The 24,895-nt window shown below is 41.7% G+C and overlaps 1 protein-coding gene and 1 non-coding gene across 4 annotated transcripts in view; one reads left to right on the top strand and one right to left on the bottom strand.

The window, feature by feature from the left end:
* The first annotated feature begins 320 nt into the window (after positions 1-320).
* PDLIM7 (PDZ and LIM domain 7) overlaps positions 321-24,895 on the top strand; it is a 55,313-nt gene continuing 30,738 nt past the window's right edge. Inside the window, exons 1-3 of one of the 3 annotated variants that reach the window (XM_087924176.1) lie at positions 426-529; positions 1,367-1,440; positions 8,079-8,185. In XM_087924176.1, the coding sequence (XP_087780302.1) occupies positions 8,081-8,185 (105 nt within the window). In that variant the 5' untranslated portion in view covers positions 426-529; positions 1,367-1,440; positions 8,079-8,080. Of the gene's footprint in view, positions 530-1,366; positions 1,441-8,078; positions 8,186-24,895 lie in introns of all 3 variants that reach the window. The other 2 variants (XM_087924175.1, XM_087924177.1) reach the window with 2 other exon arrangements.
* On the bottom strand, positions 11,133-11,239 carry LOC113455202 (U6 spliceosomal RNA). Its single transcript, XR_003376490.1, has one exon. It is a non-coding gene; the product is annotated as a U6 spliceosomal RNA (small nuclear RNA).

Below are 24,895 nucleotides of genomic sequence, written 5' to 3'. Positions count from 1 at the left end.
TTTTCCTATGTTCAAATACGGCCACCCGAAGCATCCCGCCGACTTGGAAAAGGGAACAGCCACAATTTCCTGGGCTGGTTTCTTCACAAGAAAGGTTTTCAAGACCCGGCTAGCAAGCCGAACGTCAACAGGGCGCGCCCCACCTCTCCACCAAACGGGATCGCCTTTCTTGCTTATCCCATCCCGCGATCCCGCGCCTTGGAAGTCACCGGCGGCGCCCGCAGCCGCGCCCTCCCCGGCGACGTCACCCCCAGCAGCGACTCCAGGGGGAGCCTTCGGGCCGAAGAGCCGCTTGCTTCCACTGCCGCGCATGCGCCCTCCTTGCAAACGGCGCTCAGGGGGCTTGGCTGAAAACGCTAAGCAGGCGGGGCCTCTTCTATCCCGGCCGGAGAGGAGCGCGAGGTATATATAGATAGATATATATGTATATATGTAAGGCTCGCTTTCGTCTGCGCGGCGGCGCTGGAGCTTTAGTGGCCCCCTCCGTGAAAGCCGAGGCGGGGAGACTGCCGTGCGCGGGCCCTGCAAGGTAGGTAGCCCATTTTATGGGAGAGTCGTGACTTGTCTCTCGGATCGCGTCGTAGTGGTGCAAAGCGACCGTCCTTGAGCAAACGGTGGTGGGTTCCCCCCCGCCCCCCCGCTTGCTTTCCTGGGCTTTCTCGCACCTCTTTTCCTCCTTTCCCCTTCCCGCATCTGCGGCGCTTGTCCCGGAGGTGGAGTGAGCCGGGGCACCGAGTTAAGTCGTCTGGACCCGTGTCCCCCACGCCCTCCCCAGCCCCGTTTCTATCTTGCCGCCGAGGGCCGGACCCGATGCAAAGCGCGCGTCGCCTCGGCGCCCCGAATCCGGATTGCTGCGACACTTGTCTGGGGGCGTTTGGGCAGTCCTTGTGGCGTCTGCTGCCATGGGCATGCCTTGAGCTTTTCGCTCCTTGGAGATTACCGGCTTTCCCGGCTTCCTGTGCCGGATCGGAACGCCCCGTTTTCTGGGAGTCAGCGGGTCTGCAGACAACGGCAGGCTCTCCTCCTCGATCGGGGAAGAGAAGGGCTGTGGGGTCCCGCTGCGGCCGAGAAAGTGGCATCGGGCTTTTCGTGAAAGGAGGAAACATGAACGTTAGCCTTCCCCGAACTTAGCTATTCCGGTCTGTTGGACTACATCTCCCGCCCCAGAGCCAACGATGCCATTGGTTATGGATGATGGGAGTTTTGTTACCCAATGCATCTGGGCTGTTCCAAGGTGGGGAAGTCTCCTGTATACAATAACATTCTGTCACAGGTTGCCTCCTAGCAAATTGACTTTTTCGTATGGTCATTTATATATGGTATCTTAGATACCGGTATCAACTTAGCACAGTATTATTATATTTAGGAGGACCCAGGTCCAAGTGAGCTGTGAATAGTGTGGCTTCTGTAGTGGGTCTGAGCTGGGGTGCTATTAAGAAGGTAAAGCATAGCATTTCTCTGACTTTAAAAAAAAAATCTGATAGTGAATATATTTGGAAGGGATGATGTGATAAATACTCCCTCCACACAAATAGTATACCTCTGAAAACAAGACAGTAGGAAGAATCCTAGTTGTCATTTAACGGAGATTAGAAACGTTTGCCCCCATCGAGAAATAGGATTCTGAACAAAATGATATTTTGATCTTGCCTAGTAGGGTTCTTGTTTGGATAGCTTAAAGAAATTGCTCTGTCAGGGGAACAAATAAACTAAATGACATACATACCATATACGGTATGTGTGTTTCTTTCTTATTCTGTGACATCAGCCTGTGTTGTGAAGGGACATCCAAACCAAAATAAAGTTCAGTTCCTGTGTGTCAAAATTATTTCTTAATTTTGAGAAAAGTGTGGTTGATCAGGGCTATTGCATTATGAAGTCATTTCCTTTAAACAGCAATATTAGTGTGGAGAAAGATTTCCAAAAGGGATTGGAGTTGGGATTAATACTCCCTGGCTATTGCTCATCTGGTTCTTTCCATTTGGGAGAACTGCCAGCTGAATCCATTTAATGAATAAACTTCTGGAGAAGTGCAGGGTTAAAGAGGGAGAAAGGAAGCTTAGTCATTCTCCAGGTCTTCCATTGCCCTTCACCCCAAAATGCCCTTACTCTGAAAAGATGAAAGTTCTGATGTTTGCCAACCTTAGGGATTTTAAACATACTGTCTCTCCTGGGACAGAACTTGCCTCCTTGAAGTTGAGAGACTTGTGTGCAAAACAAACAAACAAAAAATCCATTGGGTCACTCTCAGCTAGGTAATGAAATAAGAAGTATGTTTTATATTCCCAAAGTGAAGGGGGAAAGTAGGAAGGGATATTTCTTTTTACTTCTAAAAGTTTTATTACAGAGGGATATTTTGTGTTAAACTTTGCAAAGGAGTTGGAGGCTATTTATTAAAAATTAAAATCCAACAGACTTTTTCTTTAGTGCTGATAAATATATGGAAAAATATCTGCCTTTTTTTTAAAAAAAGCACAGTGGACTCCAGCATTGCTCCAACAAGTCTCTCCATATTCCCTTCTTTTTAGTTAATGCCTTTCGGTTGATTGATTAACTTTCCAGCTTAGGTTTGTATTCTGCTTTAGGATCCTTGGATCATTAGGGATTCCAATGGGGTTTGAGAAGGGGAAGCGAACTGACTGATCTTATGAAACAAACTCTCTGACTTACTTATGTACTGTATGTCTGATGGGACAGAGTTTATCTCATGATGTTGGTATGTGTGTTACCATTTCCTTGTCAGAGTGGTTACCTGTAGATGCTATGCTATGGTCAACTTCCTTGGTGGAGCTCTTGGTGGTCTTTGAGCTTGGTTGTTTGCTTTCAGATGTTTCATTACCTAACTAGGTAACATCATCAATGCAAGTCATATTTGAGCAATGAAATGTTTGTTCAATGAAACAACCAAGCTCAGAAAGCACCAAGAATTCCACAGTTCAGTCCAGAGTTACAGGTATTCTCCTATATTGGAATTTTCTTTATGCCTGTCAATTACTCCACTTTGCCTGACTTGAGTTTTTGAAAGATTCTAAATTTAAAGCACAGGGATAGGCAACCTTTCGATGGTTCAGGACATTCGGAAAGGTTATAGGGGGACACAGCCTGGAATTCAATCCTGACTGGCTCAAGGTTGACTCAATCTTCCATCCTTCTGAGGTCAGTAAAATGAGGCCCCAGATTGTTGGGGCCAATATGCTGACATTGTGAATTGCTCAGTGAGTGCTGTAAAGCACTATGGAGCAGTATATAAGTCTATTGCTATTCAGCCACAGTGTACTTGGGGTGGGAATTTTGGAAGCTGCTGTAAAGTACCAGCAGAATCAGGTCAGAGGAGATTCCACGTTGTTTGTTACTCTTAAGACTTAAGCATGTATTAAATACATTATGGTCGCTCTGAGTGGCTGACAATATCGAGATACATAATTAAAACTAAATTAAAGGTATCTATTGTAAGCCACTGTGACACCAAAATGATAATTCTGTGCTTGCATCATGAGGTCTTGTGAGGTATCTCAACCATATCATTTGCATGATGTTATGACATCTTTGTCATAATTTGTCCTAACATAAATTCTTGTCTCTGCACCGTGTCCACAATTGCTTTAGCATTATTTTTACTTACAGAAGGCCTTATAGATAGAAAATAAAAATGTTGGATGGTTATAGCCCATTCTTCTTTATAATAACCACCTCAGAAAAAAGGCAAAAATAAATTAGGTTGTGGAAAGCATCCATTTGGGGATGAGATTTTGGAAATAAATTTGTCAGTTTACTTTTTGATTAATGAATGTTTTATGATTGGATATGCATATCGTGGCAGCCATTTTGGAGAAACACTAATAACGTATACAAAATTTCAAATGTGCCTATGAGCTCCTAAAAAATTGTTAAACCTGCTTGAATATAATTTCTTCATTTCAACCTTAATGCTAATCTCAACACTTCAAACCTTCCTCCCAGCTAGGATAGATATGTATGCCTGTTTAGAATAATACAATGAAGTGATTTCTGATTCATGTAAACAAATACATTTGTTATTCTTTAAAAATGCCAGAGTGCTTTGAGGGAAGTCTGTTTCTGGAGTCTCTGTGGTTCCTGTCTCCTTCCTTTTCAGCAGACAAATCCTAGCAGTGCCTGTTGGTGGTAGGTATGTTACCCTATCAAACTGACACATTGCTTCAAAATTTGGCCATAGAGATTAATAAGGCAGAAATCTGACTGTATGAAAACCTATCTCTGCTGAATAGTATTCCTCTGCATTTCTTTTTCTCAGCACTTTGATTCACCTTTAGTTCTTCATATCCAGTATGTTTTATCACAAGGACAGCTGATTATATTAATGTAGTTTCCTAACTACAAAAGCAAACTGTACGCCAGTCAAGAAACTACCAACTCAGACAAACAAGCTAACAGTAAACAACAGCCCAATGAAGGAACCACCAAGTCCAGTCCCACAAACAGTGATAGGGCAAGCCACTAGTGTTTAAAACGAGAACAAATCCCACTCCCTTACTTGCCCTGATGATGTTACTTAGTTGGTAACAAAACATCGGCAAGAAAGCAAGCTCGGAGAGCACCAAGGACCCCATAACTAAAAAGTCCTAGTTTGTGTAGTTCAGTGTTTCTCAACTTTGGCAACATTAAGATAGCTGGACTTCAACTCCCAGAATTCCCCAGGCAGCATGCTGGAACTGGGTATGCTGTCTGGGGAATTTTGGGAGTTGAAGTCCAGACATCTTAAAGCTGCAAAGGTTGAGAAACACAGATGTAGCCCGTGACTGCAGATGCTGAGTAACACAGGATGCTACCACTCTTCACCCTGGTACTCTTGGCTGGGGATGCTCTGGTGAGTCTCAGGTTGCTGTAGAAACCTTGTACTAGGCAGTCGAATAACTGATGAGTGAGCTCTTGTTGTGAGGTATAAGACATTCCTCTTGCCCGCCCAGGCATGTTTTGCCGACTCAGGTTTGCGAGGAGGTGGGAGAAATCTAGGCTGTCCAATTCTTCCTGCAAAGCACGTTCCTCTGTGATTCCCAAGGAGAGAAGATATTAAAACTCTTGGAAATGTTCCAAGCTGAAGCACCCCAAGGGTGCAAAGGAAAGGGTGGTTCAAGCTTGAATGCTGCTGCCACCAGAGTCTTTTCTCAGGGAGAGGATGGGGGTCATTATATTCCCCCTCCCCAGGTTGCCTTCACAATATACTTTCCCATCCATCCTGCATTAAAAGAAAGAAAATGTTTTGGGTGTGGGCGTACATTTTTCGTGTTTCCTTCTGATTTGTCTTGATTTCTATTAGATCAAATAAGAACAAAGTTGACACTTGGAAGAATTCCCAGTGAGTTCTGCAGCCTGATGAGCAAGCCTTGGAACATGACAGTAATGCTTGCCTTATATAGACAATGCACCGCCTGTGGGAAATGGAGGAGGCAAAGGAAGGGCTTTGTGTTCAGAGGAAACCTTTCCTGCTTACTTGGCAGGGAGGGGGTTTTAGTCAGCTTATGTTGTAAGGAGACAGGGGATAGCCATGTCTTAAGAGAAGATGTCTCTTTCTCAATATTTAGGAGAGATTCTAGGCATTGCCATTTACTGTCTTTATTTGCCACCCAGCAGCTTGCTAAGGTGAGGAATCTGTGGTCCTTCATTCTTTGTTTGAACAAAAGTTCTGACCATTACCATGCTAAATAGGGGTACTGGGGTTCAAGAATGTCAGGAACTTCCCAACTCTGTCCACTTGTTTTAGACATAGCAACAGAACACTTTTTTTGTTTCCTATCTCTCTAGAATAGCTTTCGTATCAGATATTTCCCTTCCAATTATAGGAGTGCAGAACATGATTAAGGACAGTTCTCTGATCTTAGGACTAGTTTGTATCAATCAGAAAGGGAAGGGACTTAGGAGGTTTTCTAGTCCAACCCCCCTTCCCTTCCTGGCTCAAGCAGGGGACCCTCCACTGATGAAGCACTCACAACTTCTGCCTGCAAGCTGTTCCTCTGGTTAATTGTCCTCACTGTTAGAAAGTTTCTCCTTAATTCCAGGTTGTTTCTCTCCTTGATTAGTTTCCATCCATAATTTCTTGTCTTGCCTTCTGGTGTTTTGGAAAAAAATTGATAAATACCAGAATGCTGCTATCATGTCCCCCCGAGTCCTTTTCTCTGGACTAGCCATACCCAGTTCCTGCAACTTTCCTAGTTGCTTTTCTCTGCATGTTTTCCAAAGTCTCAACTTCTTTTTGTAATATGGGGACCAAAATTGGATGCAGTATGCCAGGTGTGGTCTTACTAAGGCTTTATAAAGCAATACTAATACTTCATGTGATTTTGATTCTATATCTCTGTTTATACAACCATGGATTGTATTAACTGTTTTGGCTGCTGCCTCACATTGCGCTCTCTCTCTCCCTCTCCCTCTCTCTCTCTCTCTCTCTTTAAGTGATTGTCCACTCGGACTCCAAGGCCCCTCTCACAATTACTGTTGTTGAGCTAGGTTTCGCCTAATCTGTACTTGTACCTTTAGTTTTTCCTACCGAAGTGTAAAACCTTGCTTTTCTCCACATTAAATCTATAAATAAATACATTTAATACATTTATTTCTGTATAGGAATTTCATTGTCAGTAAAGACAGTGTCTGTCTTGATCGATCAATCGCACTTTCTCAACTATGCCAATTTCAACATGTATGGACTTCAACTTCCAGAATTTCCCAGCCTGCATGCTGGTTGGGGAATTCTGAGAGTTAAAGTCCACCCACATATCTTCAAACGGTCAAGGTTAAGAATTGAAGGTGCTATTGCAGCCTATTTTGATAGGGGAGATAGGAAGTTGGTATTCTGGGAGAAACAGTCATGCCGAGTTAAATAGATTGAAACATTAGGTCTTTACATAACTCTGCCATTTTCAGATTTAAGGACACCTACATTATTAAACGCAAAAATTCCCCAAATTAGGGTTTTTAAAAATACTTCTTGTTGATAAATTTAACCCGTGCACTTAAAAAACTGAATGGAACAAGGAGTTGGCAGATTTCCATTTTGCCTAAATAGTGGAAAAAAAGTCCTAACATATTTACTGAAAATTTCAGTAGATCTTAGATCTTTCACTCTGATCGGGCCCCATTACAAAAGCACAGTGTTGTTGGAGATGCCATGAGAAAATAGATTTTCGTATCATCCTAAAATTGCTATGTTCTGACAAAGTATAATTCCACATACTGAGTTGACTTTGAGACAGGTTAAGACAGGTTGAGATAATTTGGTCATCAGTACTCTTTTGAACTATATACTTATTGCATGGAAGTGATGGCTGAGCAACAAAAGTGGATTTTCTGTACCTTTCTGATTGCTAAAAGTTTTGCGTTTTCACATTGGAAGCAATCATTTATGGCCCCAATTACTGATTGGATTGAAGACATGATGTTACTTGGAATTATGAAGTTGCATAGATACAGTAGTTCTAATGAAATATTATAATCATGTATATAATCATGTAAATGCATGCATGAGAAGTCCTCGAATATATATAAAGCCATTTTTTATTGCTTTCCTTCTCTGTTCTGTTTAATTAAATAAATGCATGTGAAACCTGTTTTTTTTTTTAAAAAAAGTCTAGTCTCCCATTAGTGCTAGGGTATGTGGAAGCCTTATTTATGCAACTTTCTGAGTACTTAATAAAACCTGAGCAAATTTGATGGGAATATAAAACAGGCCCATCCAAACACCATGTAAATTGGCCCCAAATATCTGAAGCTCCTGTGCATCAAGGCTACTGGAAATGCAACTCAATTGAGAAGTGCCTTGGCTTCTATTAACAGGCTTCCAATATATTTTTGGACGAAGAAAGCTTATGGGCATTTTCTGTAAAGAAGTAGGTGGGGAATGAAACTAGCTCTGGAGTAATGGAAGAAGTTTAATAGTGCAGCAATTGAGCAATGTTATTTGCATAAAATAGCAAAATTCTAAGATCTTGCTCTGCAGCATGCCATCATTTGCTCACCTTTTGGCACCACCCTTCTTCTGCATGCCTGATGTTTTTTGTTTCCACTGTTTTGGGTAACTATTAAGTTAATATTTTCTAACCCCTTAGAAATGAGTGACATGGACTCATACAAGGTTCTTCTGGATGGGCCAGCACCATGGGGGTTCAGACTGCAGGGTGGCAAGGACTTCAACATGCCACTTTCCATTTCCAGGGTAAGTATCATCTAAAGACCCATTAACGGGACTGTTATATTCTTCATTTCTCTCTCTCTCTACCACACACACACTTGGGAGGATATTGAGACATTGCGATGACTGTGTTATTTCATCATTTTGGTTGCAAACATTTGAGTTAAAATGTTCACAGCAAGTTGTGGGCTTGTGTTTCATTTGCCAAGCCAAGCAAGGCCCTCCCCTCAGGAAACTGCCAGTTTGGATTGCTCCCATGATGTAATGAGAAGGACCTCAGCATTTTAGGCTGTTACTTGATATCAGGCTCTTGGAGCTCCCACACACTATTTTTGAGTCTGTGGCAATAGCTCTTGCCATGTGGCTAGGTGGAGATAGCAGTACAGGAAGGGATTGTGGTAATATGAATACACACATGTCTGCAGTTCCAAATGTGTTGGCAAGATGTGAGGTTTAGTTGATCCAGAGGGCAGCAGTTTCGGTTTGACACATTACTGGCAGCTGATATTTGTTGGTACCTAATTAATCATGTTTCTTTCCAACTGTTGGGTTTGGGCTTTTTTTAGGTTCCCTTTTGCAAATTCAGAAGGTATCTACTTAGGCAAAATAAGACTGAGCTTTGTAGCAGGATAAGAATAAGATGCACAGTTTCTCTTCTCCAGAAGATCTTTTTGGAGATTACTCACTCTAAGCTCAGTCTCTGCATCTCCAAAATGAAATATATAGGAACCGCCCTCACTTTCCCCGTTCATTTTTTTTGACACATTCTACTGGAAAGCCTAGAGATTAACTCTCCTGCTAGAGTCTGTGGGCAGAAAAGCCACAAGACAATACAAATAAGGTCTTACTAACCTGGCGCTCTGTGACATTTATTTTATTGGTTCTTTATACTAATCTTTTCTGCTTATATAAGCTCTCAAGCAGATAGACTGGGACTCTAGCTCTCAATATTATTCCAATCATCATGGCAAAAGTTACTGAAGTGCAAGTGGGATTTGAGATGACAAAGAACCATGTTTTGGGAATGTTCAATTCAAATCCCAATACAGCTGTAATTTGGCAAAACAGCATTAAGATGAATACTTTTTAAATACCTCAGCTTCTCATGCCTAATGCAGGAATCACAACCATCTCTCTGTAAGGCAATAATGGACGCATGAAGGGCCAGTTTGATATTGGGATTGAAACCAGGTGGATGATGAATTGTAGTCCTCCTTAGGCACAAAGCCAGCTGGGTGACTTTGGGCAAATCTGTCTCTCTGTGTACTGAGAAGAAAGCAAAGAAGAACCATTTCTGATACATTTCACGAAGAAAACTAATTGGCTTCTCTGTGTACTTTCTGGGACTGACATTCCCCCCTCCAAAAAATAAAATAAAACCACAAAAACCATTGAAGCCTCCTTTATTGTTAAGATTGGTAATTAACCTCCCCTTAGGATCCGCAGGCATTTTCTCAGTATTTCCTACAGTTCATTATTAAGTGTACCTTGGGCTTCCTTTCTGGGTGTGGAGAGCCATCTTACTCTCGCCCGGTGTGGATCTTTCTTGACCTGAAAGTGCTTCTCGGGGTTGATTTGGCTGCTTACAAAGCTGTCACTGGATGGCTTGCAGACAATTCCTCCCCTCTCCTTGGAATCGCCTTATAAGCCTAGGAATGCTGAATGCAGCCACTGCTGACGCCTGCAGCCCTTTGGCAAAGCAGAAGGTTTCCTTATGAGCTAGAAGCCCTCGGGGCTGGAGAAGGGCACCACGAAGTCTCCCAGAGCTTAGGCACCTCCTCCCCGTGCAAACCTGCTCCTAAATTCTGTTTTTGTACCTCTGGAGCACTACTCTCTTTTTTCCAGTTTGGTTTGTCTGGGGCAGTCCTGTTTATATCCTCTGCTATTGGCTATTCCTCTGCAAAAGTGTTCTTCTCTAACCCACCTCAGGGGAATGAGCCGTACTTTCCTGCTAAGGACGGTTTTCTGCTGAAACAGCCCCAGCTATTCCCACTCCCTCCCTTTCTCCTTTTGGAAAAAGGTTTCTCTTGGCTCACAGCCAAGTCTTAACAAAGCCCCAGCCCAGACAGGGTAGAGCCGTTCTGTGGCGAGACCCCGGCTAGTGCCTCCCACACACATACCAGACAAGAATTGCAGCCCTTCTCCTTGGCCCTAGCTTGCCACAGCAGCCCATCCCTTTTGCAAGCGAGGTGGGCCCTTCCTTAGTGGTCAGGCCTTGGGAAAGCTTTCTTTCCTATGCTGTTGTGCTTGCTGCATTTGCCAGCAAGCATCGCGGCTAAGAATAGTCTGTCTTCCTTCCTTCCCTCCTTCCCCTACTGCTTGGGCAAAAGCAGATGGCTACCACTGACCTGTACTCTGGCAGAGCACAATTGTTGTTTTGGCAAGCTTCAGAGAGAATATGGTGCAAAGATTCATTGCTGATTCTGGCACCATTACATATTTCCACTAGAGTGGCCTCATTTTACTTTTGTCCTTCTAAAAATGATGTGTTCCTTTTTCAGTGTATGCTTTCCTCTTCTTTGTTTTTTTTTAAAAAAAGTTAATTTCCTTTTCTGCTTAATAAATGCTGAGAAATTTTTGCAGCTTCCAGAAGGAGGTGGTCAGATATGTCCTTATGACGTATCAGGAATGAATAAGCTAGGATTTGTTTCTGTTAAAAATTAACAAGGCATTTGCGTGAAAAAAAGGTAAAGATGCCTTTCAGTCAAGCTGGATACTCTATGACTACATGGGACCAGGTTGAGGAAAGAGGCAGTAGAGCTATGCAAAGGCTGGAGGTGAAAACTTCTTGCTTTCTAAAGAAACTGAATTGCAATTCTCAGCCAGTGTGATCTTAGTGAGGACTTCAGGAGTTGTAGTTGAGTAAAACCTTTGTTTCATAAAACTTGGAGAGTATGTGAGAACGTGATGGAATTTTGTGAGACTGAGGACAAAATAACATGCTCCCTTGCCACTATTCTATCACTTTTGTCCCTCTCTTTATCTTTTTTAAATGGGACACTTCATCCATGTGCAGAGGCCATGCTAATTGTCCCTATATCATTACAATTTTACTATATATGCTGCTGAAGCAAGCACACTAGGGCTTTACCTCTTGATTAGAGATGCTAGAAAAAAATTACCTTTAACCAACTCTGGACCTAAAACAGTTTGAAAACCCTGATCTTGATGGCTGTATTACCCCCCAACTATGATACGAGTAAAAACATAGGGCAGAGGACAGTGTGAAACCTCTGGGCACAAAATGCAGAAACTTCTGGCATGGGAAAATAAATAGTGGAATGCAAATAATTATTGCACTTGGCATCTCCCATTCAAATATTAATAAAAGATTTCTGAAATATTGAACATATCCTTAGTCACATGTGCAGGAATACCTGATTACCATATTTAGAGTTTTCAATAGACGTGACCACATACAAGTTTTTATAGTCTAAATCTAGAGAATAGCAGCTTTATTATTGTAAAATAAAACAGAATGGCAACCCAGTGCCAAAGAAGCCCTCCATCATGAATGACTACAGACCAGTTGCTCTAACATCTGTAGTTATGAAAATCTTTGAAAGGCTTGTGCTGTCCCACCTAAAAACCATCATGGATCCGCTGTTAGATCCCATGCAGTTTGCATACCGAGCAAATAGATTGACAGATGATGCTGTTAACATGGCTCTGCATTACATCCTACAACACCTTAAATCTCCAAATACCTACGCAAGGGTCCTCTTTCAGCATTCAATACCATCATTCCAGACTGTGATGACTGGTAGTCTCTCAAAATAACCCAAAACATATATTAAAGTCCGGTAAAGCCTTCAACTTAACTTCACTGTTTTATTAGGCACAGTTTAAAGTCACAAAAGTAAATAATGAGGCAAACAGAAAACCAAAACAAACCGCATCGATGAGAGTTCCGAAGCAAGCCAAGATAACTAATTATAAACTCCAGTAAAATAACCGAGAAAAGTCCATGGGAAGAATGCCAGCAAAGATAAGCCTCTTTCAAGGTAAACACTGTTTGACTTCAGCAATTCTAACTGCACAGTTGCAAACTTATATACATAGCTCCCACCTGCAAGCCACGAGGAGGATCATGGTAATCTCCTCTTGAGTAGACCTCACTTTTTCCTGATCCTCTCCTCCCTGTGTGACCTAGGATGGATAGGGGATGGGCCTGGATCCTCCTGACTGCTCAGCCGGCCTCTGCCCTTCCCCAGCCTCCTCCATCACCTCTGGAGCCACACTCCTACTCCCTGTTGGCTGTTCCTCCTCTTCCTCAGAGTCAGACTCCACCAGGGGCATGACACAGACATTCTTCTAAGTAAATTAAACCAACTAGCAGTACCTCAACACACTTGTAAATGGATCATAAGCTTCCTAACAGACAGGAAGCAGCAGGTGAAGCTAGGTGGAATCACATCCGATACCTGTATAATCAGCATAGCCCACCCCCCCCAAGGCTGTGTGCTTTCTCCACTTCTCCCTATATACCAATGACTGCATCTCAAATGATCCATCTGTTAAAATACTGAAGTTTGCTGATGACACAACAGTGATTGGTCTCATTCGAGACAACGATGAATCTGCATATAGACAGGAGGTTACACAACTTGCCTCGTGGTGTAATCGGAACAATCTGGAACTGAACACACTCAAAACCGTAGAAATGGTGGTAGACTTTAGAAGAAACCCTCCTATACTACCACCTCTTATAATACTAGACAACACAGTATCAACAGTAGAGACCTTCAAATTTCTAGGTTCTACTATATCACATGACCTAAAATGGACACCTAACATCAAAAACATCATCAAAAAAGCACAACAAAGAATATTCTTTCTGTGCCAACTCAGAAAGCTCAAACTGCCCAAGGAGCTGCTGATTCAGTTCTACAGAGGAATTATTGAGTCCGTCATCTGCACCTCTATAACTGTCTGGTTTGGTTCTGCAACCCAACAGGACAGACACAGATTTCAGAGGATAATTAGGACTGCAGAAAAAAACAATTACTACCCACCTGCCTTCAATTGAGGACCTGTATACTGGCACGAGTCAAAAAGAGAGCTGTGAAAATATTTACAGACCCCTCATATCCCGGACGTAAACTGTTTCAAGTCCTTTCCTCAAAACGACGCTATAGAGCACTGCATACCAGAACAACTAGAGACAAGAACAGTTTTTTCCTGAAAGCTATCACTTTGCTAAACAAATATTTCCCTCAACACTGTTCAACTATTTACAAAGTCTGCATTACTATTACTGTTAATCTTCTCACCACTCCTTATCACCCATCTCTTCCCACTTGACTGTTTCCTAGCATGATTTGATTGTTGATTGTACTCTATGACTATCATTAAGTGTTGTACGTTATGATTCTTAATGAATGTATCTTTTATGTATACTGAGAGTATTTACACCAAGACAAATTCCTTGTGTGTCCAAACACACTTGGCCAATAAAGTACTCCTATTCTATTCTATTCTATTCTATTCTATTCTATTCTATTCTATTCTATTCTATTCTATTCTATAGACAGCAGGTGGGGAATATCTAAAACGCAAAGATGGCTATTCCAGGATATGGTTCGTATATTGTTCAGCTCGACTGATTAATGGATGTCATCCTTTTGGTTTGGGAGAATATGAGTTTTAGCTTTCCTGAATCCTGAGCCGTGTTCTAATTCAGGACCCAAAATGTGAAGAGGAATTGATACTTTGCAGCTTCATACCACTTCTTATGATAGTTTTATTAGCTTTGTAACATCTTAGAAATAGATAACTTCTTTTTGTTTCTGGTTTGCTGTATTACAAATGCTAGCTTAGAGGACACAATGCTGTGCCTATGGCTCACAGGATATGGACATTTGGAAGAGGAATTAAAGATGGAAATGTATGGAAAACTGTTCTATTACTAAGTATAGAAGCCCTCTTTGGGGACTGCTGTCTAAGGTTTCCGCAGTGCTCCTTAGGCAGAATGTCCTATTACAAACCAGATGTTCATTTTGGGTTAGATACCTCTATCCTAACCAGTGAAGTCTTTTTTTCAGACTGAATAAAATGTTCTAAATCAGTGTAACGTGAGGAAGGATTGTGCATAATTTTCACATGTTTTGTCCTTTGCACTCTGAAGAATGATCCTTGAAGATCAGAAGGTTGGTTCAAGTTTAATATGGGAATAATTATCTTTCAAATAATCCACATCCAGTTCTTAATACTTACCCATAAATAACTAGGAAGACAGTCAGTTACTACTGTCTGAAAATAAAGTGACTTCCCAGACGACTGCTTTCCCTTTTGGAGTTGTGTTTTTAAGGAATTCTTGGCCCAGATTGATTGACGTGGATTTCTAGAGCCCATCTGTTCTGAGATGGCTTTGTGGAAGAGCAGAGCTTGACTAGCGCATTCTGCTTGGGGAGCTTTCTTCCCCTTAGTTCTCTGTTCCCCCTGTCCTGTACATTAACCACTAGCTTGCATAGCTAGTGGTTAAGGGCAGGAGGATGATAAAGAGTAGCTTAATTAAGGCCACATTAGTGAAGGCAGTATAGCTGATATCTTGAATGGAAATGCAGCCAAAAGCAGAAGCAGCTCTCTAGCATTTTAGTTAGTGATTCTGCAAAGATGAATGTAGGTCTTTCTTGAAAGAGACAGATACATTCTTTAGCATCTCCACCCAACTCTGCTATGTGTGTGGGCTTCTTTCCTGCAAATATTGGCATAAGTATCTAGTAGAGAAAGAAGTGAGAGATGGTGGGAGATGCTATTGGAGCAGGCATTCTGTTTCAGATATTATGAGTGGATTTGTATTATGTGTAGGCCACTTTGGCTAACTTTTTGTACAGGTTCCCAAGTATGGGCCAGTTCGACTGAAATTAAGTTGTAAATTATATCTTAGCTAAAGTCATCCTTTCTACATGAATTACCTGGTGTGTGAACTAGAACCGGGTGGTCTGTCCTCTTAACTTGTTCTTTATTTCTAACTCAGACAAAGACGTGCAACTTAGTCAGCCCCAAGTCTGGCTCTAGATAGGAGTGAGGAGGAATACACAATGAATTTTTAAAAAGCCTTTCCTGCTGTAATACACAAGGTTTCTTCTGTGATTCTGTAACATTTAGACAACTGTAGCCTATTCTGTAAACCTCTTGACCTGTCAAAAGTCTACAAGAGAATAGTACTGCTTTGATGTTCATTTAGCTTTGATTTATAAGCAAACTACAAACTACTCAGAGCGTGGTATCTTTTTTTAAAAAAAAAAATATTATTAAACTTCTAAGCTGCCTAAAGTTGCTGAGGTAACTTTAGGCAGCTTACAGTCATATAATTAAAATATGATATAAAACCTTAAAACAATAAATAAACATACCTTTAAAATTCAATTACATCTCGCCTGAAAACTACAAATTAATATATCGGGATGCCGCCTCTGACCAGTTTCATAGTGATATATGTGGATGTATGAAGCAACACCTTAGAAATATAGTCTAGTTTTATTTTTTATTCTATCTCAAAGTACCTTTAGAGGCCTATAATTACATGATAGTTTAAGTTTGGGCTTGCTCATTGCTCCCTTCTTATTTAAAAACTGGGTTCCATGTACTGAGAATCAAATGGCTCCATTACCTATAGGTCATCTAATGTCTATCCGGATGTTATAACAAGGTCAGCTGATCTTGATTGCCAGATCAGATGCATCCCATGAATGCTGTCCTTAACTATCCAGGAAGAAGTAGAGAAACCTACAAAAGTTATAGGACTTGCTATAGAGCCTTCTATAAATACAGAACAGATGCATTCATTCATTCATTCATTCCATTCGTTCATTCATTCATTCATTCATTCATTCATTCATTCATTCATTCGGAAAATAGCCAAAAGTCTGTTAAAAAGAATGAAAAGAAAAGAAAAGACATGACTGATGTATAGAGAGAGAAGGAGCTTGATTTCTATGTTCTTCGTCAGGTAGATCTTCTGCAAAGATATGACGTTTTTTAGTCTGATGTAAACAGTTAATTTACCTGTATCAAGTTATTTCTGCTGTTACCTAGTCCTGAGCAAGAGGCTGAGTTTCTTTTTTGGAAAAATAGAGAAAATAAGTGATTTTAGGAATTAGAATTCATCATCAGAATAAAGCTGGAAGGACCTTGGAGGTCTTCTAGCCCAACTGCCTGTTCAAGCAGGTGAGCCTATACCATTACAGACAACTGGTTGTCCAGTGTCTTCTTAAAAACCACCAGTGATGAAGCAGCTACAATTTCTGGAGGCAAGTTGTTCCATTGGTTAATTGGCCTCACAGTTTCTTCTTAGTTCCAGGTTCTGCCCTCCTTGATTACTTTCCATCCATTGTTTCCTGTCCTGCCTAAAGGTGTTTTTGGTAAAAAAGTTGACCCCCTTCTCTTTGTGGCAACCTCTCAAATACTGAAATACTGCTATCATATCACCCCTAGTCCTTCTTTTCTCTAGACTGGCCAAATCCAAATCTTGCAACTGTTCTTCATATGTTTTAGTCTCCAGGCCTTTAATCATCTTAGTTGCTCTTCTTTGCACTTTTTCTAAAGTCTTAACATCTTTGTAATGTGACCAAAATTAGATGCAGTATGCCAGGTGTGGTCTTACTGAGGCTTTATAAAGCGGTACTAATACTTCACGTGATTTTGATTCTATGCCTCTGTTTATACAACCAAGTTTGTGTTAGCTGTTTTGGGTTCTGCCACACACTGCTGGCTATGTTTAAGTGATCGTCCACTAGGACTCCAAGGTCCCTCTCACAGTTACTGTTTTTGAGCCAGATTTTGCCTTAGTCTGTACTTGTAGTTTTGTTTTTTCCTGCCTAAGTGTAAAACCTTGCTTTTTTCTCCACATTAAATTTCATGTTGTTGGATGAAGGTCCATTGTTCAAGTCTGTCAAGATCTTTTTGGATGCTGAGTTTGTCTTCTGGGTGTTGGGGTACTCTTGCCAGCTTAGTGTTCATCTGCAAATTTGATGAGGTCCCCTTCTATTCCCACATCTAAGTTATTTATGAAGATATTGAAGAGTACTGAACCTAAAATGGAACCTTGTGGTTCCCACTGTTTACTTCCCTCCATGTAGATGTAATACCATTAAGGATAGTGCAGTTTGTCAGCCAATTACAAATCCATCAGGTGGTGATGCTGTCTATCCCACATTTTTCTAGCTTACCAAGAAGTTTTGAGGCCTCTTACCAGGGTGGATTTGATTTAAATCAAGTCATTAGTAAAAAGGCATGATTTAAATCAACTCTATTTAAATCATAATTTTTAAAGAGCAACTGTCATCTCTGTCCCGCAGTAGTTTTAACCCTCTGTTGACTCACCAACAGTCTCAGTATTGCAAAATATACAACCTCATGCTACATAATTAAGCTCCATTTCATGCTGAATAAACTAAATTATAAATGTATCTTCAATAGAAAACTATCTTTAGATAGATTTTTACTCCAAAGACATTTTGTTAAAATAAATTTGATATTAAAGAAAATCCAATTTAAATTTTAAAAAATCAGGTTTAACTAAAAAAAAAAATCTGATTTAAATTTTTTTTTAAAAAAAAAATCATTGATTTATATCCACCCTGCTTCTTACTTTTTAAAAAAGAAATTATTTGTTGGACAAATTTCTCTATGGTTTGGCTGGTCTCTTCTGCAGAACATTCAGAGATGCGCTTTTATTCTATATAGAACACCAAAAAATCAAGACATCTAGCTCATTTTGTCCATGTGGTTAAAGCATCCTACGGGACTTGAGAGATGGAAGAAGCTATCTTCCAGGAATATAGAGTTCTTCTGGTTTCTGCAGAAGAAACCATCTTCTGGTTTCTGCACTGTGGGGTAAATACTAAATAAACATTAACCAGTTGCAGTACAGCAGAACATATTGGCTCATTAAGCTTTAGAACTTGAGGGTTCTTGGAAGGTATGACTATTCTGTGCTGCCTGCTTCCTTTAGGTCATTGTGAGCTTGCAAACCTTTCATAGTTCAAGTGTGCAAAGAGACAGATGCATGAGTCACATATTCGGCAAGTAGATGAAATATTTTGGTTTCCTTATTGCAGCAATGTGTCAGAGTGGTCTTGCAACTCATGTACAGCTGGAGAAACCCAAGCCTTTTATGTTTGTTCTGATATATCTAGCTTGGTACAACTTGCCAAGGAGTACGAAGCTGGATGAATTCCATTCCTCAAGTTCCTGACTCTGTTCATCAGTACCAAGTGGTCTGCTTTTTCTTGGGCCTCTCTCCGAGTGGGGAAAATGTGCTGCGGTAAGGTTATTTGAAGAATCACCTAAACCAGCAGCCAGGATGATGATATTGTATGGGCATAGATGTCAGATCCCTGCCCTTCCAGAAGAATGAGGGAATGATCGATGACAGAAAAAAGCAGATGGAATGATTTATGCCTATCTTGTTCAGCTGTCCCAAAGCTGAGTTCTGAAAACCAGGGAGGACTGCTGAGGTCAAATGGAAAACAGGATAAAAATACACTCCTTGCTGTTAAATAAGGCTGAAGTAAGGTGGGCATTTTCCAAGGAAGTTCATTGGCCGGATGGAAGAAGTGCCTCCCCCAGGTGCTGTACATAGCCTTATATGGGACATTTCTCCCATTTGTCTGGTAGCTTAGGAACTGGATGCAGAACTGCTGTTTACTGAGGATGGGATCATTTCTGAAAACCCTGATTAGATACCTAATGCACTTGTTGAAGTTTGATTCCACCAGAACTATAAGGGGGAAGGCTGGAAAGAGTTTGGCTCTATAAAGCAGAGAAAGTTTATTCCAGGGTTGGAAATCTAGGTAGAAATCCATGCCAGATGCTATGAACTGCCTAAGTCATACAAGTCAAGTGTAATTGTAATGGGTTCAGCTTTTTGATCAAGGTGAGAGGCACAAGGTGAGGTGCTGAAGGCCAATAGAATCACCCTCTGACTTTATTTCTGCCAGATATTTTTGCTGTCCTTTAAAACTTGTTTTCATCGAGGGCTTGGCTCCTCTTTCCCAAACTGTTCATCTATATTTGGATTACTGCATATATAATTTTGGGCCAGATTGAACTTGATGGATGTTGTTCAGTTGAGGAAGGCAGGCCTACTTACCCAAATGCATGTCAACAAGTGTGCGTACACACATACACACACACACACAGGTTAAACTAGAAAAAGGCCCAGTAGTAATATTCCTGGAATGTTTGTGAATTCCTATATCTGTGAAAAGTAAAATGCCAGTGCCTGAAAGCAGCGCCAAATAAGAGCAGTAAATATGAGTTTGAATACACACAAGCAATTCTTAAAAAGCAACATGTCACATTAACCGTCCCTGCTTAAACATTAATAACAATAGGATAACCGTTGGCTTCACAACGTCGGTTCAGCAGGAGAGCTAGATATTTGATTGGAGAACCAATTTCAGTGTCTTAACTCTTCTTTCAAGGTTGGCTAGAGCAAGAGGTATGGAACATCCAATGGGAAGGTCAGGGGTGGGATTCTACCAGTTCGCACCTATTCGCTAGAACCGGTTGTTAACATTGTAAGCAATTTGGAGAACCAGTTGTTAGAAGAAATTACTGGCCTAATCCTGTAAGGAAGGCAGGAAGGAAACATTCTGGTATTGCTTACAGAAACTGCCTCTCCGTTAACCCTTATTACATTCTTGGCAGGACTAGACTTTCTGTCTCAGGAACTTCTCTGGAGTTTTTTTTCCCGTCCTTTGCTAGTACTTTGCTTGTGTGGAATGACCATTCAAAGTTACAATGGCACTGAAAAAAGTGACTTATGACCATTTTTCGCACTTACGATTGTTGCAGCATCCCCACAGTCATGAGAGGCCAGGCGAGGAGATGCGTGCCTTGATGTGAGTGATATTGAGTTGGCCACGCCCAGCCAATAACAGGACCACCAAGCCACACCCACCAACTTAGCCATGCCCACAGAACCGGTTGCTAAGAAATTTGAATCCCACCCCTGGGGAAAGTCATCACCATTTGGGAAGGTCAGGGAGTGAAGAAGCATGAAATGCAGAAAGTTGCAAAAGGAAAGACCAGAGGGTGGAGAGTGAAGGAAGGAAGCTGAAAGCCAGGTGTTGTCTGATGCAGCTGGCTTCAGGATCGAAACCTCAACCCAGGCAGGAAACAGGGAAGTTCTGGCTTGTAGAAGGAACATAACCTGCCTGCTTTCCCCGGGTGGAGATTGTGGGGCCTCAGCGATGATGTATGCCTGGGAATAGACTGCCTGTCCAAAGGGCAGACCCTGGAGCCTTGAACTTCCTGCCCAGCCTGATTAAGTATAGAGCCAAAAGAGGGCAGTTTGTACACTTATTTGGTCTGTAAAGAAGGAAGGAAGTGGGGAGGAGGGAGGGAATTCAACTGTGCCAGAAAATGGAAGGTTAGCGCATTCTTGATAAGTGCTGGTTGCTCAGCTTCTGGTTTTGTGATCTTCCTGTTTCTTGCTCTGAGCATTCCAGGCTCTTTCTTTGCACTTTAACACCTGGGATGATGGGCCTATATGCTCTGCTTGTCCTTTAAAGCAGTGGCCCCCAATCTTTTTTGTGCCACAGCCCGGTACCGGCATCACAAAATGATCCACGGCCCGGTACCGGCATCAGCACGCATGACCAAGGCACGGCGAGCCGAGCGACCGGCCAGCCAGCCGTCCCCTGCTTCTCCCTGCCACCTTCAACTCCTCCTTTGTACCTTTTTTGTGCTTTCTTAATCTCCTCCGCCATCGGGATGGCTCTTCGTTCGAAGCCGCTCCCCCCACTTCAATGAAACTAAGGCGTGAGGATTCCTTCTGCGCCCAAACGCCGCTTTCCAACCAGAAAAGATCACCCGGAAGCACTTTCTCGTCAAACAAGATGGCGGCACCCAGCAAACCAGGGCCCGGTGGTTGGGGACCACTGCTTTAAAGGTTCTTTCAGTGCGTATTACACTGTACAGTACTATACTGAGGGTGGGGATGTATTTTTTCCCCCCAAGGCTAGTTTTCTCTTCCTTTCTAGGAAGCCATTTGTATTCTTCATCCTGAAGAATGAATTGGTTGTTTTAATGTCTAAACTATCTTATGACTGAAGACTTCCCTCAGAAGGCCTAGAAAAGGCTGTATTATGTTCATATTAGTCACATTATGCCAAAGGATAGGTTCCAAAATGGTGGTCCATGTTGTGGCTTGAGCTCCTCAATATTGTAGAAACTGTTATAGCACTTATATACTGCTTTGCAATGCTTCGCAGCCCTCTCTAAGCAGTTTACAGAGTCAGACTATTGTCCCTAACACTCTGAGTCCTCATTTTATTGACCGGAAGGATGGAAGGCTGAGTCAACCTTGAGCTGGTGAGACCCGAACTGCTGAACTGCTGGCAGCCGGTGATCAGCAGAAGTTGCCTGCAGTACTGCATTCTAAGCACTATGCCATCATGGTTCTCATCCAATATTTCTCCTTTTCTCCTCTCCGAGTCTGCCCCACTAGGTACACCAGACAAAGAGACCTCCCCACATCACCCTACCAATAGATCTCACATGGCTCCATCAAGGTCACCTTCCTCATTCTTTGCATCTCCATGCTTTTTCTATATTAATACTCCTGACATTGTTTCTTCTAACTTTACCAATAGATGGCTTTATAGAACGTTCTTTCCTGGTGTGGCATTCTGTGTTGGTTTTCCAACATTTCTATAATTTGTCTCAAAACTCCTGGAGTTATTGTTCAAACATATCTGGAGAGTGCTATTTTGGAAAAGGCTGGTGTGGAGTAACCCTTGGAACATAAAAGTTTGGTTCTGCCTCTTCTGAACTTGTCTCTCTTATTATGGGAACTTATAACAGTGAAATATTTCTTGCAGTAGTTTTCCTTTTATGAAAATATGAAATGATGAAGCATCTGTTTACCTGGAGAAAAAGTTTAGCTCTGAAGAAGGATTGCACAGGCAAATATCAGGGCCTAATTCCTTTGTAGCTCTACCTCATTATCCACTGTCACTTTTCCAGCCCTATTAGAGCATTCTGTCCTTGGTATTGCTTACACATCCCGTCTCTTGGGATTGTTGTCACAGTGTTAAGTGTAATATTTATAAGCCCATGGACAGTTTGAATCTGCGTCAAGAAAGTAGGGCTTTACTGCTGGGCTTCCACGGAGATTTGTCAGCAAGCGCTCGGTCCTTTTATGTTCATGTTGAACTGGACTTACACAAATACTTTATTTTTTCCAAAGTACCAGGAAATCTCCATTCCAAAACTGCAGGACTCACTAGCATTCTTTAAAATACATATTTTGTCCTATTTTTCTGCTGCTCCAAACTTTTTTAAAATAACCGTTTTGCGGAGGCAAAGGAAAAAAATTTTTTTTGAGGGGATGGGAAGCCCAATGGTTGGGGTGCTTGTTTAATATGATATAGTGACATTTCCTAAATGTATGACTCCTTATTTGTGTGTTCATACCAGGTGGCTATAGTAATTATTGAGCCCTATCTGGGGGAGAGCTACTGAGGAACATGGTTGCTTGATTCTTTAGAGTAAACAATCCGTGGAAATATTGATGATGGCATTGAAAACTTGCTGGGATATATTAGGCAAACCAAGATTTTTCCAAAAAAGGCTGTACCAGCATTTGTGTGGAGGAGATTGGGGAAGAGCCTGTGAGGAAACTCATAGTGGACTCCCATTTGTATGCATATTTTCACAATCCATCTTTTCCTATTATCTCTATTGCTGTGGCCTGAGCTGAATGCAGGAACTGTTACTGGCTTGTGGATAAACAGGTAATTGTATCTTTGAACTCCAGGAGAGTGGATCTTTGCGTTCTTTTCAATCCACCTAGCAGTGGACACTTTTGGTACTAATATGCCACCTCCCCCACTCCCCAAATGCACATCATGTATTCTGCTTCTAGATGTTCCTCCCAGTACTGCTTTAAAGGCTTCTGGAGGACCTTTCTTCTTCTTCATGGAAGGCTGTGGAAGAAGGAAGAATATGAGTAACTTTTGTGCGCCAGCTGATGTACTCCTTTCCGTTTTTATTGGGAGCAGGGAGATGGGCCTCAGCACTTATAAGAGGTCATACTGATTCCAGGACCACCTTGGGAAACTGTGATTTCCAGGCAAAGCCTCCTTGCTATAGACCAGGGGTTGGAAACAATGACCCTTTTATGACTTGTGGACTTCAACTCCCAGAATTCCTGACCCAGCCATGCTGGCTTAGGAATCCTGGGAGTTGAAGTCCATGAGTCATAAAGGGGGCCATCGTTCCCCACCTTTGCTATAGACATATAGACACTGGAGACAAGGAGTTTCCATATGAAACTGTTTTCCTAGAGTCTGGGCAGATGACTGTATCTATGCTCTCCAGATAGGCCTCCTGCTTATCACTGTTATATATTGTATTGGCGACTGTCATGTCTCGTAGGCGTAGCAAAATGGTACAAGAACAGTCCTGCTTTCCTCTGCTTTGGCTGCTGCTTGGGGCCCCTGTAGCAAGAAGGCTTCGAGTTAATGGTTCCCTGCCCCCAGGGTAGGTATTGCATTGCTGCTCATGAGCTAATGTCTCTGTTTGCTGACAGAGGGAGATAAATTAGTTGCCGGGAGAGGTGAGCCCTGTGGAGAGGTGGGCTGATTGCAGCCCCCTCCATTTCACAAAGCAGATGTAAAAGCTTTAGGAATTTTTGTGGCTTGGTAGCTCTAAGAAGCATGAGTGTGACCACATGGATTGTGTTACGAGAAAGGTGTTGATTCACTCCAGTGCCCTGTTCTTTCCACAAGTCTGGTGATAGCCTGAAGATTCTGGAGCCCATCAACCCCTCCTTTTCTGAACGAATCAGGCTGGAAGAACAGTTCAGTGGGTTCCTCCAAATAGTCTTTTGTACTTTTACAAAGATGGATACGCAAACTGATTGTGTATGTGTGAGAACTTTCTTTGTAGGGTATAGAATGGGATTGGGGAAAGAGAAGAGAACACAATGCAGTTAATCAACTCACTGTATGTCTGAATTGCCCATGAGGAAGAAAAGTTAAGAGAGACCACAAAATAGTTGTTTCTAACTGGAAATCTGATACTGTCCCCATGTTAATTTTATTCTACATGATTTATGAGAAATCATATGATTGCGGTGCATATGGGCAATTTCTCTTCTGCAACTCTTGATGAATTGATTAAAACGGCGGTTAGATTATCAATGTAAGTTAGGATTAATGATATGACATTTTGATATTCAATTCTGGAGATAGGAAAGAGGAATGAAGAATGCTGGTCCTTCTCAAGCTATCTGAAATTTCTCCTTTAGGCTGTGCAAGGGTTCAGCAATGTACAAGTGGCCTCAAATATCTACATTTTACTGAGGTCATGATTTTCCAGTTTGAAGAAGATAGGCAAACCACATGGTGATTGCATTCCCCAGGATATCTCCAGATAATCAATGATCATATGTACCAATCCAAAAATAACCTTTAAAACTATAGTTTTCTTCCATTTCAGTTCCAGTAACAGAAGACGTGCCTTTTATGTTTTTTAAAGATGTGTGTATATTTGTGTGAGGTGTTGGCAGGGAACTATGAGTTCCAGCACTGGAAAAAGTAGCATGCAGCACACTTGAACAACCGTATGTTAAAACTTTATTTCCATAATTCCTAGCCAGTATGGTTGTGGGCCATGTTGCCCGGGAATTATTGGTGTCTGACAATCTGGAAAGCACTTGTAAGGAAAACTGGTATCATAAAAGATAACAAGTCAGTTTTCATGAAGGAGAGTTAC

Source organism: Pseudonaja textilis, chromosome 2 (assembly GCF_049901715.1).
Source record: "Pseudonaja textilis isolate UNSWEBS1 chromosome 2, rPseTex1.2, whole genome shotgun sequence".
In the NCBI taxonomy this organism is placed as follows: domain Eukaryota; kingdom Metazoa; phylum Chordata; class Lepidosauria; order Squamata; family Elapidae; genus Pseudonaja; species Pseudonaja textilis.
Note: the sequence above shows the minus strand (reverse complement) of the source record. Positions and strands in the feature narration are given on the sequence as shown.